The 15,019-nt window shown below is 41.3% G+C and overlaps 2 protein-coding genes and 2 pseudogenes across 2 annotated transcripts; 2 read left to right on the forward strand and 2 right to left on the reverse strand.

Annotated features, from left to right (window-relative positions):
- Nucleotides 1-221: 221 nt before the first annotated feature.
- Nucleotides 222-1,394, reverse strand: LOC125579005 (annotated as a pseudogene).
- A 330-nt stretch (nt 1,395-1,724) lies between these two features.
- On the forward strand, nt 1,725-7,071 carry LOC106371811 (annotated as a pseudogene).
- A 75-nt stretch (nt 7,072-7,146) lies between these two features.
- LOC106371813 (ABC transporter G family member 23) lies at nt 7,147-9,316 on the forward strand. Its single transcript, XM_013811916.3, has one exon. It carries the CDS (start codon nt 7,316-7,318, stop codon nt 9,221-9,223), a length of 1,908 nt encoding a protein of 635 aa, XP_013667370.2. The 5' UTR covers nt 7,147-7,315; the 3' UTR covers nt 9,224-9,316.
- Nucleotides 9,317-9,359: 43 nt separating this feature from the next.
- On the reverse strand, nt 9,360-14,361 carry LOC106371812 (nonsense-mediated mRNA decay factor SMG7-like). Its single transcript, XM_013811915.3, has 8 exons — nt 14,210-14,361; nt 13,549-13,653; nt 12,766-13,368; nt 12,555-12,677; nt 12,225-12,442; nt 10,037-12,144; nt 9,824-9,938; nt 9,360-9,714 (listed from the first exon to the last, which is right to left on the reverse strand). The coding sequence occupies exons 2-6, from the start codon at nt 13,618-13,620 to the stop codon at nt 10,062-10,064; spliced, it is 3,099 nt and encodes a 1,032-aa protein (XP_013667369.1). The 5' UTR covers nt 13,621-13,653; nt 14,210-14,361; the 3' UTR covers nt 9,360-9,714; nt 9,824-9,938; nt 10,037-10,061.
- Nucleotides 14,362-15,019: the final 658 nt, after the last annotated feature.

Here is a 15,019-nt window from a genome sequence, read left to right on the forward strand (position 1 = left end):
GAGATGGTTTTCAAATTAAACTTGAGTTTTCAACTTTTAGACGTTCCTTGACTTGCTTTTGGTTTCTATTGGTTGCTTACCGTCTCCACCGACCATGAATCCTGCACTAGTTTCACATATTCACGCCTAGAAAATCAACATTACATCTCTTCTAATCCATGACTTCTTTTTTTAAAAACAGCTTCAAGATTTCAATGAACAGAGTGAAATGAGAGAGACGGTTGTTGAATAATTAATTGTGTAGGAGAACAAAAAGTCACAACTTTTTGCTGTTTATCCAAATCCCCCACACACCTTACATAGTGGTGTGACAGGCATTTACCACAACATTAAAAACTAGTTGCTGTATAGATGATGATAGACTAGTGATGGAAATGGGTGGGCACTTTTTTTCACACATGGAGAGACGCATCCACAGTTCCACCACACTCTCTTCCTCCCCAAATTTAACAAACGGGCGTCGTGTTTTGCTGCTGAAGCTACTTCAGCTGCTTTGTTAGCAGCTTTCCGCTTTTCATCGCCCTCTTTGCACGTCTTCCTGTGGTTTTTGTAGTCTTCACCTGCTTATCCTTAGTCTCTCACACGAGGATGATCCATAACTGGAACTAGAAACAGAACCAGTGTGTTTCTAGACTGGCCTGGCTTCTTGACGCCCAGATCTGACAAAATCATTGTCATCCCCCCCATCTCCGGTTTCCTATGCGAAGACTTGAACCGTGCAAATAAATGATAATGAAACTCGTCAAGGTCCATCATCTTCATCCTCTTGGTCACAAGGAAGGTCAAAATCATCATGGTGGCTGGCCATAGCCGTATGATGCATGTTCCATCATATCCAATGGTATATAAACCATGAGGCTCTAAGGAGACCGCACACGCTCTCCTCAAACAAAAAAAAATCTTCAATGCTGCATAGAAATACGATAGAGGATTCAGGTCAGGGGCGAGGAAAGTTCAAAACTCTATACTAAGTCACAACACGTAGACAGATTATACAACCAAACAAGAATGAGAGAAAGGTTTGATGAAGAAAATGGACTGACATGACGCAATATGTGAACTAAAAAAAAGAAACTCAGTTTATAAACGTAAAAAGTGATCAAAGACTGTACAGGAATTAATATGTTCATACTACTGAGTAAAACTTTAAAATGAAACCAAACAAGACGTAAGTATAAAACTATAATCTCAAGGAAACCAACAGAAGATCCAAGAGTTTTATACCAGTAAGTATGTTGACAGCCTTTCACCATAGCAGTTTCTTGAAGAGGAATCTCATTCAAGCATACTATTACACAACAGCCACCATGATTCCCGCTCTTGGATCCCTCCCTTCCTGGATCTTTTTGCCCTCAACAAGGATCTGATATAAAAACTTTGAGTTACCTCCACATATTGATAAGTAGATAACTCATGAGGCCACGACATTGTGCATAGATGTAATACCAAATTTCTGTGAAACTTAGGAAAACAGAAAAAGAAAAAAAAAAAATCAAATTCATGGATATAGTAAGCAAATTCAGCATATTTATCATGTATATGTAGAAACCATGGAACTCTGTATATCAAGTTCCTCCTTGTCGATGTATATTATAATAATACACAAGATTCATTACTTACACCTTTACAAGTATAATAAACCCGTAATTAACGACAGTAAAGCAGGGATTTATATATTAATTAAAACTCAATAAATAATAGTTTTATTATTTGCAAGGAAGAAAAATAAAGTGTATCTTTTTCTCTAGTGCCTTTCGGTCGAGAGTAGTAGTAGAAGATCATATTCATATTCATATGCCTGCCTCGTCTCTAGAATCTAGATTATTCACTTCCTCTGGCATTTTTGTTAATTAAGCAAATCAACAGAACAACTCCATTTTACTTAAGCGGCGGCTCTTTAGCTGTTACTGTTGGGATTGATTTTACTGGAGCTATAAGAAGAAGCTGCTCTGCTTTGAAAATTGTATAGGTATATGTGGACTAGGAAGGGAAGAATGGCGTCGGATCTTAGCAGAGCTGATCCTGTAGTTGCGAGGGATATTGATATTGAGCAGGTTCGTCCTTAATGCTCTTTTCGTTTACCACCGTTCGTTCGTTGTTTATATACTCTCACTCTATTCTCTTGTTTATGATTCTATTATATAATAAATAAAATGCAATTCCTGAATTTTCTTTTTAGTTCATGATTTCTTTTTGTTTAGTCAGAGTTCTATCAGGTGAAGTTTCGTATTGATCATCTCTATTATCTTAGCAGCTCATTGTTCATGGTGTTGGATTGAAATTCTTGTGTCTCCTCCACCACTGCTTCTTTAATGTTTTGTTGTATCATTCATTGTTTCTAAGCTGCAACTAATTACTTTTCTTACTCAGATTTTCTTTGTTGGCTCAGGCTGTCACTGCCCTGAAAAAGGGAGCTTATTTGCTCAAGTATGGAACAAGGGGAAAGCCTAAGTTCTGTCCTTTTCGCCTTTCTAGTGTAAGGATTTTTTGAGCATCAAACTCTTTCCGCTCTCCTGTTTATTTGTGGATTCTTTGCGATGCTATATTGCGTCTCTGCTGCTTAATGTCTGTGGGGTCTTATTGTTCTGTGTCTAAGTAAACACCTTTGTCCTGTAACTTTCAGGATGAGTCTGTTTTGATATGGTTCTCCGGGAAGGAAGAGAAACATTTGAAGCTGAGCCATGTTTCTAGGATCATGCATATCTGGCCAGCGCACTGTAAGTTTTTACACCTGTGGACAATGTCAATCACTTCTCCCCTGATCTGGCATTAAAAATTGTTCAGAATAAGTTTCCTGAGACTAGTACTGTTTCTTATGTCAGTGTCATTTGCATGAGCTAATTTTCCTTAGATGTAGTAGGTTGCGTATTTGGATCCTGCATATCTAGTGTGATATTCTGATACCTCCTCCATCCATTGCGTTTCTCTTGCAGCCCATTTTTCAGAGATGTCCACGTCTTGAGAAGGAATATCAATCCTTTTCGCTAATACACGACGAGAGGTCATTGGATTTGGTGAGGTTTTTCTTTTAGTGTTTCTCTTTAAAATCGTTATTATCTAAATCTGTTATGATTGGAAGTTCATTAATTAGATGTTTTATTTCATAGATATGCAAGGATAAAGATGAGGCTCAAGTGTGGTTTACTGGTTTAAAAGCCTTAATCTCCCGTTCCCATCAACGGAGATGGAGGACCGACTCAAGAAGTGATGAGACGCCATCCGAAGCTAACAGTCCCAGGACTTATACTCGGAGAAGCTCCCCTTTACATTCTCCCTTTAGCAGCAATGATAGTTTCCTTAAAGTACTAGAATGAAATGGTCCATTTCATCTTTTTATTCCATTTTATTTCTGCATGTCTTAACTAAGGTAATTTTCTGTTATCTTTCAGGATGGCTCTAATCACCATTGCCTTCACAGTCCGTATGAGAGCCCGCCTAAGAATGGCATTGGCAAGGCATTTTCAGACATGACATTGTATGCACTTCCTCCAAAAGGATATTTTCCTTCAGATCCGGCAAGTATCTCAGTTCACTCTTTGTCATCCGGAGCCTCGGATAACATACACGGTCACATGAAAGGTATGGGTATGGATGCTTTTAGAGTTAGTCTGTCAAGTGCTATTAGTTCTTCGAGCCATGGCTCTGGTCATGATGATGGAGATGCGTTAGGAGACGTTTTCATTTGGGGAGAAGGAATAGGTGAAGGTGTTTTGGGTGGTGGAAACCGTAGAGTTGGAAGTTCGTTTGAGATCAAAATGGATTCCTTAGTGCCAAAAGCTTTAGAATCTTCTATAGTACTTGATGTCCAGAATATTGCTTGTGGTGAACAGCATGCTGTCCTTGTGACAAAACAAGGACAAAGTTTTTCCTGGGGAGAGGAATCTGAGGGTAGGCTTGGCCATGGTGTAGATTCCAATGTTCAACATCCAAAGCTTATTGATGCACTCAGTACCACTAACATTGAGCTTATAGCATGTGGCGAATACCATAGTTGTGCAGTTTCTCTGTCAGGGGATTTGTTTACATGGGGTAAAGGAGATTTTGGTATTCTGGGACATGGAAATGAAGTCAGCCACTGGATCCCGAAAAGAGTTAACTTTTTGATGGAAGGGATACATGTTTCATCTATCGCTTGTGGACCTTACCACACAGCTGTTGTGACTTCTGCTGGGCAGTTGTTCACTTTCGGTGATGGGACCTTTGGTGTTTTGGGCCATGGAGACAGGAAAAGTGTTTACGTACCCAGAGAGGTAGACTCCTTGAAAGGTCTTAGCACTGTCCGGGCTGCCTGTGGTATATGGCACACAGCCGCAGTTGTGGAAGTCATGGTCGGAAGCTCGAGCTCTAGTAACTGCTCTTCAGGAAAGCTCTTTACATGGGGTGATGGTGACAAGAATCGTCTTGGTCACGGTGACAAAGAACTGAAACTTGTGCCTACCTGTGTTGCAGCTCTTGTAGAACCTAATTTTTGTCAAGTTGCGTGTGGACATAGCCTAACAGTTGCACTAACAACATCGGGGCATGTCTATACTATGGGTAGTCCTGTTTATGGCCAGCTCGGAAACCCACATGCTGATGGAAAGTTACCAGCCCGCGTTGAAGGTAAACTTCATAAGGGTTTTGTCGAAGAAATTGCTTGCGGAGCTTATCATGTTGCAGTTTTAACTTCGAGGACTGAGGTTTACACTTGGGGAAAAGGATCAAACGGTAGACTAGGCCATGGGTATGTAGACGATAGAAACTCGCCAACATTGGTTGAGTCGCTTAAGGATAAACAGGTGAAAACTATTGCATGTGGCTCTAACTTCACCGCAGCTGTCTGTCTTCACAAGTGGGCATCAGGGATGGATCAGTCAATGTGTTCAGGTTGCCGTCAGCCTTTCAATTTCAAGAGAAAGCGGCACAACTGCTATAACTGTGGACTTGTGTTTTGCCATTCCTGCAGTAATAAAAAGTCCCTGAAGGCTTGTATGGCACCGAACTCGAACAAACCATACCGAGTGTGTGACAAGTGTTTTAACAAATTGAAAAAGGCCACTGAAGCTGATGGATCATCTCATTCTTCCTTGAGCCGAAGAGAAAGTGTCAACCAGGGATCAGATGCAGTTGACAGAGACGAGAAGTTGGATTGTAGATCCGACGGACAGTTAGCTAGATTCTCATTGTTGGAGCCTATGAAGCAAGTGGACAGCCGAACCAAGAAGAACAAGAAATACGAATTTAATAGTAGTCGTGTCTCACCAATACCAAGTGGAGGCTCTCACCGAGGTTCACTGAACGTAACCAAGTCTTTTAATCCAACTTTCGGATCATCAAAGAAATTCTTCTCAGCGTCTGTTCCTGGTTCCCGAATTGTGTCTCGGGCAACTTCACCAATATCAAGACGCCTAAGCCCAACAGCTCGCTCAACAACGCCAACTCCCACTCTTTCAGGACTAACTACACCAAAAATTGTCGTGGATGATACCAAGGGAACCAATGATAACATAAGCCAGGAGGTGGTTATGCTAAGATCTCAAGTAAGCTGCTTCACACACTCTGGTTCTTGGTTCTTATTCCATAATTCTTCACGCTTTCCTGTGTTCACACATAGGAAGAAAACATAGTTGGTGAGATCATGCAACTTTGTTTAACGATAGTCCAGTTGTGTTCCTGGTCCATAGCGAACCAGTATCATAGATGGACCAAACAGTTGATCATAGCAAGTTTCTTTTTGTTTACTTTATTGTTTGTGTGCCTAGATGGACCAAATATTTGGTGAGATAATGATCCTCGAATTGTGAACAAAATATTTCCCAATAATTTTGTTTAGTTGGAACCATTTGTCGTCTCATTCGTTACAGTTTGACCCCTTTGCTGATTCACTAGTTAATGACTATCACAGGTTGAAATTCTTACACGAAAGGCACAGCTTCAAGAAGTTGAACTGGAAAGAACAACCAAACAGCTAAAGGAGGCACTAGCAACTGCTAGCGAAGAAACAGAGAGATGCAATGCAGCTAAAGATGTGATTAAATCACTTACAGCTCAGGTAAAGCTTTACTCTGTGCTATTTAGATAAATAAATGATGTATGCAACTGACTGATTGTTACTATGAAACCATGCAGTTGAAAGATATGGCTGAAAGATTACCTGTTGGATCAGCTCGGACTATCAAGTCTCCTTCTCTTAATTCGTTTGGATCCAGTCCTGAATACATTGCCCCTTCTTCTAATACATTAAACCGTCCCAACAGTCGAGAAACTGATGCTGACGTCCCAAGCACCGTCCCAGTGTTTTCTAACGGGACCAGCACGCCTGTATTTGAAGGTGCAAGCTACCGACAGCAAGCGAATCATACTGCCGAATCCATAAATAGTAACAGCACTCGAGCGAAAGAAAGTGAGCCCCGTAATGAAAATGAGTGGGTTGAACAAGATGAGCCTGGTGTGTACATCACTCTCACAGCCTTAGCGGGAGGGGCAAGGGATCTCAAACGCGTCCGTTTCAGGTAAACTTCTTCTTTCTGATTGTTTAGAGACTTAGTTTGAATGTTTATTGTTTAGTGATGAAATGAAAAATAATCTGAGGATGATTGTGATGGCAGCCGAAAGAGGTTTAGCGAGAAACAAGCAGAAGAGTGGTGGGCAGAGAACAGAGGACGAGTTTACGAACAATACAATGTACGTATAGTTGTTGACAAATCAAGTGTGGGTTTAGGAAGTGAAGACTTGGCGCATTAAGTACTTTGCTTTAGCCCGGGTTTTCATAGGTTTATTGGGATTTATAACAAGACACAAGAGAGAGCCATAGAGATTAGGAGTGTTTTTACATCTTCATTCATTATAGTTTGGTGTGTTCTTCTCTTGTAAATTCTTCTGTAAATATGCGCTGTCTTTGTCTCTATAAATGCTATTAATTAGTGTTGAAGCTGAAGCAGTACTAATGGTTTGGAGCAGACTGTGAAGCAAACAAGAAGGGTGTGTATAAGAGAAAACAACACATTATGTAGTGATTGTACCATTGGAATTACATTTTAGTAATTAATACACGTGACTTTTTGTTTGTTTGATATCAATATTACACTTGCATGTGTTGGTCAACGACTACAACAGTTTTTACATATGTGCTATTCAAATTTCAAAGTACATATTAGATATGAGAAACTCACCAAAACCAAACAAAATGACCAACCAGATAGAATTAGAATACATAGCTTCTGAAGAGTTACACCAACCTCTGCCTACCATTAAAACTTGTTTCTTTTGTTGGTCCACCAATTCTGAGAAAAAAAACTCATAAAAAGCACTTTAGTAAACATTCAGAGATGAAGATATGAACAACACACACACCATGGCTTCTTGCTTCCACCCTCCTCCTTCTATGACCACAAACCGCCGCGAAGAAGACTCAATCATACTCTTCTCATCCTCAAACTCCCCCGACGAATACTCCTCAGCCTCCTCTTCCTCCTCCTCTTCACCGCTCCCAACACCTAACCGCTACTCCCTAACCGTCGCTAACCTCTCTTACACCATCCACCACGTCACCATCCTCAAATCCGTAACCTTCACAACCCAACCCTCAAAACTCCTCGCCGTGGTGGGCCCCAGCGGAACAGGCAAATCCACACTCTTAAAAATCATTTCCGGTAGAGTGAGCCACAAGGCACTAGATCCCTCCTCCACCATTTTAATAAACAACGGTAGAATCAGCAACAACAATCAGTTACGGAGACTATGCGGATTCGTCCCTCAAGACGACGATCTCCTCCCTCTGCTCACAGTCAAAGAGACGTTAATGTACAGCGCCAAGTTCAGCTTACGAGACTCCACGGCGAAGGAGAAGGAAGAGAGAGTGGATACCTTGTTGAGAGACCTAGGCCTCGTTCTCGTTCAAGACAGCTTCGTCGGAGAAGGAGACGAAGAGGATCGTGGAGTCTCGGGAGGAGAGAGGAAGAGAGTCTCTATAGCCGTTGAGATGATCCGCGACCCGCCGATTCTTCTCCTCGACGAACCGACTTCCGGTTTAGATAGCCGGAACTCGCTTCAGGTCGTTGAGCTTTTAGCGAATATGGCGAAGACGAAGCAGAGAACCGTCGTCTTCTCGATTCATCAACCTAGCTATAGGATCCTCGATTACATCTCCGATTACTTGATCCTCTCGCGCGGATCGGTGATCCACTTCGGGAATCTCGAGCATCTCGAGGACTCGATCGCCAAGCTAGGGTTTCAGATTCCCGAACAGCTGAATCCGATCGAATTCGCGATGGAGATCGTCGATTCGTTACGCGATTCGAACCAAACAGACTCCTCTCGATCTTTGCTATCATCATCGTCATCGATCGAGAACGAGAACGAGAACGATAATACGATAGCTAAGAAGCAAGAGTTTCGCAGTCTCTTCGACGTAGCGGAGATCTCATTCCTCTGCTCGAGGTTCTGCAAAATCATCTACAGGACGAAGCAGCTCTTCCTAGCGAGAACGATGCAAGCGGTTGTTGCGGGGTTAGGCCTCGGAAGCGTTTACACGAGACTCAAACGCGACGAAGAAGGCGTGGCGGAGAGGCTCGGACTCTTCGCCTTCAGCTTAAGCTTCCTCTTGTCCTCAACGGTCGAAGCGCTTCCTATTTACCTCCGAGAACGCCGCGTTTTGATGAAAGAAGCGTCTCGTGGATCGTACAGAATCTCGTCTTACATGATCGCGAACACTATCGCGTTTGTGCCGTTTTTATTCGTTGTATCGCTTCTATTCTCCATACCGGTTTACTGGATCGTGGGTTTAAACCCGTCGGTTCATGCGTTCTCTTTCTTTGTGCTATGTGTCTGGCTTATAATCCTCATGGCTAGTTCTTTAGTGCTCTTCCTCAGCGCGGTTGCTCCTGACTTCATCTCTGGAAACTCGCTTATATGCACTGTTCTTGGAGCGTTCTTTCTCTTCTCAGGTTACTTCATCCCTAAGGAAAAGATACCGAAGCCGTGGATGTTCATGTATTATGTTTCTCTGTACCGTTACCCTCTGGAGTCGATGCTTGTGAACGAGTACTGGAGCTTGCGGAAAGAGTGCTTCTCGGGAGGGGACATGGGGTGTTTGATGACGGGAGAAGATGTGTTGAGGAAGAGAGGGCTTGACAAGGACACAAGGTGGATCAATGTCGGGATAATGCTTGCCTTCTTCGTGTTCTATCGTTTTCTTTGCTGGGGGATCTTACTCCGAAAGTCTTATTCCAAGTCGACTCTTTAGAATTATTTTTAATTCTATACGAAAGCTGCATTATACCAATTGTTTTAGTGGACCATTAATACCTACTTCAAACGATTTTCAGAAACGCGATCATGAACTCTCCCTCTTGTAAAAAGAATCATGGACACAAACGAGATTGTTTCAACAAACGAGTACTTTTTATTCAAATCCATGTGCAGAGTTTCACATGTTCAACTTGAAACGACACAGTAAAACAGAGAGAAGTTTGAAACAAACATAGAACAAATGAGAGGAAACTGGAAAGCAATCCAAGAGAGTGAGATTCGCTGCAATTATTCGCAAGAAAATATAAATAGATATAAAGGATGATAAAGTGTGCTTCATCCAGAGCAAGCCACAACGTACGTTTCCTTTCTTATTCATCATCCACTTCAAGTAAGAGAAAGGCACTTTACTCCTATCAATTCCGTAGAAACCATTCATTCTTGTTACCATACATCTCTTACACCAACATCAGCTGTCTCCTGAATCTACCATCAATAACATTAATGGTTAGTATAGTAAACCAATGACTGCCAAAACATGTCTGAATGCGTAACTGCAACGCTAGCTTAAAGACAAGAGTGAACAAAGACTAACCTGTCAGGTAGGAAGTGCCCCACAACAAGCCAAGGCCACAAAGACTCCAACTAGATACTTCAACAGAACGAGGCTCAGTTGGAGTTAGGTAGCTGAGAACATACGTAACACTCACCTGAATCATTCCCCAAATACGTCGATCAACACCACAAGAGTAAGAGCTTACACAAAGCATTAGATAATAATGGAAAGGAGCTTTATGCCTACTCTTACCGTGTTACTCTCTTCCTTTCTGATCTCACACAAAGCGATGACCCGACCAACTGGGATGTCCTGGATATTGCTGGGGGAGTTGAGCTGACTGATCGTTTCCGTTCACAAAGTTATCTTCCTGAGGATGCTGAAAGTATGGAAATTTTGCTTGGACCTGTGACGCTGGAGCTTGTTTTCCAGGGAACGGAAAGTTGGCAGGCCCATTCAGTCCATTGCTGGTACCCATGTGTTCTGGCTTCCCAGAAGAACCGTAATTCAAAGAACTGTTGAAACCAGTGCCTTGGTGAGACTGGCCTTGGTATCCATCCAACCAGCTGTAATCATCAGCCGGTAGAGTGCTGCCAGACATATCCGGACCGGGTGTTGGCTCCTTTTGCAGCTTAGAGGGGACTGAGTTAAACCCAGGGGGTGGGCCAAGATGCTTGGAGGCTCTACCGATTGGACTTTTTCTTGCTAACGAAGATTGCACGCCAAGGCCATTAGAAATAATTCCAGAAGATGAAAAAGTATCAATTATGGGTGGCAGCATAGCTTCAGGTGTTCGTGACTGAGAATATGGCATACCAGCCATACCATTGACATTGAAAGACTGGTGGATCGGCAGTGAGTGTGCAGGGTAATAGGAGACTCCATGATTTCCTTGCATCTCATTCCTCATCACATGACCGTTACCCATCTGAGCAAAACCAGATAGGCTATTAGCAGCTTCTTCTGGTAACCACTTGCTAACACCGAGTGAAGCAGGTTGTGATTGGGCCAGTGAAACATGTGGAACCTGTCCTTGAGGATGTTGAAAGTGCATAGCCCGTGACTGCAATTGTTGAAGTAGTGCGGCCTGCGATTGTTGTGCCACCGGTGATTGCATTGGCTGAAGTCGTGCAGAGGCTAGCGATTGAGATGGCTGAGGATGCACTGCCTGTGTCTGAACCTGTTGCAACTGCACACCCTGGGACTGTGTTGACGGCAGAAGGTGTGCCAGAAGGTTAGAACCAACAGATGCAGGCAGTTGAATACTTGCGTTGCCTCTTGCCTGGAGAAGGAGATTTTCATGAAAAGCTGCATCTGAAACACTCAAAGCTTTGAAGTCCCCCACAGTAGCAACTTGATCAGGATTCTTGAAGCCTCCTCCATTAGGAACATATATTTGGTCAGAAGCCCCTTTCCTCTTCTCAGTAACCAGAGGTTTGAAAACAATTTCTTCATCATCATCCTCCTCACCCAAATGAATCTGCTGATATAGCTGCGTCACTGGCGTTATATGATTCATCATTCCTTGGTTATCTTGTAACGCATTATCAGCTTCCGCTGGGCTTGAATGAGAATCCAGCAAGTCATCTGACGGTTCAGAGCCAACAAGAAATTTCTTCTTCTTTGAATCAAAATACACATGACTCTGATCAACCTTGATCACACTGGTCAATGCTTTCCCGGCTGCTAGGATCCTCTTTATACGAGCTTTCTTTTCCTTGGGACTCTCAGTTCCAAAGGAATGTCTTCTTGAAAAGTCGAGAATAGACTGAGCTGGAAGCAATGGCAAGAATCCTCTCAACTCATAGTCCTCCCACAGTGCAAGTCTGTTTTCAGTTTCTCTTTCGTCATACATGCTCATGTTCGAGAAGCAACTCTCATCTTCAACATCATCAATATATATAGGCCCAAGAGACAAGATTTGGTTGAAGAAGACAACACACTGGTTCCAAAAGCTGCTTCTCACAGCAGTCCGTCTTTCATCCGGATCACTCCCCATTGCAACATCAGGACAGCAGGCCAACCACTCAACAAAAACTAAGACACCAGGCAAGAAGTAACTTGACGAAGGATCACTCAGTTGCGCACACTGCTCTATTACGTGCCCAAGTAACTCAAAACTTGCTGTTAAGGAGTTTCTCGCGAGCTCCACACGATTCACAATTTCTGCATATGACTGACCTTCCTTTTCTTTCTTCGAGTTAGCGACGCTAAATATAAGAATGGTCACGAGCCTAACAATAAAAAGTGCGCTGTCACTGGTGTCTTTACCAAAACTCATCTCTTCCTTTAAGCTCGAAGAAATCAGATCTCGTAGACTGCTGCTTGTGGAAGCAAGAACATCTGAGAATGTCTCCAGGCTGAACAAAGACGATAAATATTAGACCAGAGATCCAGTAACGGTGGCTAGAACAAACTAATTTTCAGAAAAAAAATTTACCTTGTTCTGGTAAAAAGAATCCCGTTTAGACGAACAAATCTAACGCAGAATGCTTTGAGCTTCTCATCTGCACTAGTTGCTTTATCCTTCTCAGGAGCAGCTACCACGTCCGCATCTTTCTTCGATGAATTATCTTGGCCTTTACCTCTTCTTTTACCAGTGGGCCTTCTAGGTGAGTCTTTGGGAGCCGCAAACAATTGGGCATAACTCAGACGATTCTGCTCAACCATACAAAGAGATAGAAATGTATTATATTTGGGTACTAAGAAAGTTAATAGCGATTGCCTTAAGCACCTAACATAATTACAAAACATAAGCTTATTAGTTAACCTTTTCAAAAGCAACAATCAAGTTGTCACGGGCAGTTGGGAAAGGAGTCTCCACAGCCAAACTCCGGAAATAACGATATGTTGCTGCAAACTCATCCCCGGAATAGGAAGCAATTATAGCAAGCTGAGACATTAAGTTGATACAGTTAGCCAAGCTGTACGACATAGCAGTATCAACTAAAAACATCACGTGAAAGAGAAAAGGAAATAACCTGATGATGTGGGTTTCCACTGCCTGGCAATAGAGAAGCTGCTTGCAAATAGTAACTCGAGGCAGCAGCATGCTCACGGTTCTTGGAATCCCCCTCTCCATACAATCCTTTATACCGAGCAAGATCACCAAGGTATATTAAGCAACGGTGACAAGATACCAAGCCTTTTTGAACTTCTGCAAACTTCTTTCCATCCTTATCAGCCAAATTTTGACTATCTTGACTCTCCGAAAAATAACCCAAGGGAAGCCCATACTTTGATCTAATTTTTAAGATCATTTCATGGTAAAACCCAGTTGCCTCTGAAAGGAAAGTTCTGAACTGGAGCTTGATATTTGCGACCCGGTCAGCCATAGATGGACCCTTTGAATTTTGAGCATTCGAGTTACTAGAAGCCAGGAGAGCATTGATGTGTGATCTAAAGTCTTCAATCCGTTTGTAATGCAGCTGCCACAGAGTAAACTCAATGTTGTGCTCCTCAGAAAATGTGTGATCTTCAAGAACGATTGCTTCATAGTTCTCACGAATTTGCTGCCACAGGTTCGGGTCAGAAGGATTCCGAGCCTGAGCAGCCTTCCTACGCTTGATTTCTAACTCAACAGTCTGCAAAGTATGGATATATTGTCACTGAGCTGAAGATCCAAAACTAACAAAAGACATAGGCTCAAGTAAAGAGACAACACGGCCTATACAACCCTACAAAGACGAGCTAAGATGAACCGATAAACCCTCTAAGAGGCATGTTAAAAACACCCAAATTCAGATAAGTAAGAGAGGGAGAACCTTATCGAATATGGACTTGGCTCGCTCCCTTGGGGAGGAAGCAGTATTCTTATCCATCTGCAAAGTCATCATCCATTCAAATCTCTCAACGTTATTTCACACAACCTGCATTTAAAAAACAAAGAAAAAACTCAGTAAAGGGTCGAAGTTTAAACATATGCTCGTGTCCTTATCTATAACAATGGAGATAAAGTAATGCAATAGCTAAACAACACATACAGAATCTTATCTAATATAAGAAGCTTAAGCAAAACCAATCATCTAAAGTACTTGGAAGCTCTATACATACATGATTCTAATCAGATAAAGTTCCAATCAACTATGGAAGCATGTGTTCAAGTCAAAACCTTGAATAGAGAAATCAAGACCCTCTACACAAAACAAACGATTGTACAAGTGATCAACCAGAGATATTGACAAAGAAAAAAAAATCCTATTTCCGCAACAACAAAAAAATCAAAATCCTATTCGTCTCTGAATCTTTCGAAAGATAAACATGACTAGTAATCCGCAAGCGAGGATCGAAATCAAGCATCAATTTAGAGAAAGGGGAGAAAACCCTAATCTCAAGATTTTATTAAGAAAAAAATCAAAAAACACGATAAAGAAGAAAGCAACCCAAAATTGAAGCGAAATCCTTAGGAAACGTAAACTAAATTACCAGATCTGCGAATGGCTATGCGACTACGAGCAACGGAATGACAAATCGGTACGATGAGAGAGAAACTAGGGTTCTTATAGAGAGAGAGAGAAAAAAAAAAAGAGACGGTGAAAGTGTTTTGAGGTCGATTTTTCCTTAATATATAAGGAGTCAACACGAGGGAAATATAAAAAAAAAAAAAAAAAAAAAGATTTATTGTCAAGTATTTTCTTTCCCTCGCTTTATGGGCTTTGAACGACGTCGTTCTTAGTCTTTTCTTTTCCCATGAATATTTTCAAAGTTGTTCTTTTATTCCTTTTTGGCATTCTTTCATTTTTTCCCTTCAACAACCAAAAATCTTTGAAGAGAAAACACACAATAAATATAAATTCAAGGGCTCTAATTCAGTTAAGGATTAAAAAAATCTACAACTGTAAGTACGTTAGAGTATCTCTAGTCCCACTGTATTTTTATTTTATTTGTTGAATAGTATATTTACTTTTTATTAATTATTTTATTTTTATTCTAAAAAGAGTAGAATTACAACAAAACCAACTTAGGGTATCTCTAACCATATTCTATATTAGTATATTTCAATCTAAAATAGAGTTTAGAGTAAAAATACTTCAATAATACTATATTTTTCATTATATACTCTATATATATAGTTAATTATAATATTTTCTGAATAAAGTACCAATGAACTCAACTCTAGAGTTATTCTATTTTATAATGAAAAATAAAGTGAATCATTGGAGATGGTCTTGATTATATTATTACTCCATTTTATAGTAAAAAATAAAATTTTATTGGAGATAGCATCACATGAAG

The sequence above is a fragment of the Brassica napus genome, chromosome A10, assembly GCF_020379485.1.
Source record: "Brassica napus cultivar Da-Ae chromosome A10, Da-Ae, whole genome shotgun sequence".
Lineage (NCBI taxonomy): Eukaryota > Viridiplantae > Streptophyta > Magnoliopsida > Brassicales > Brassicaceae > Brassica > Brassica napus.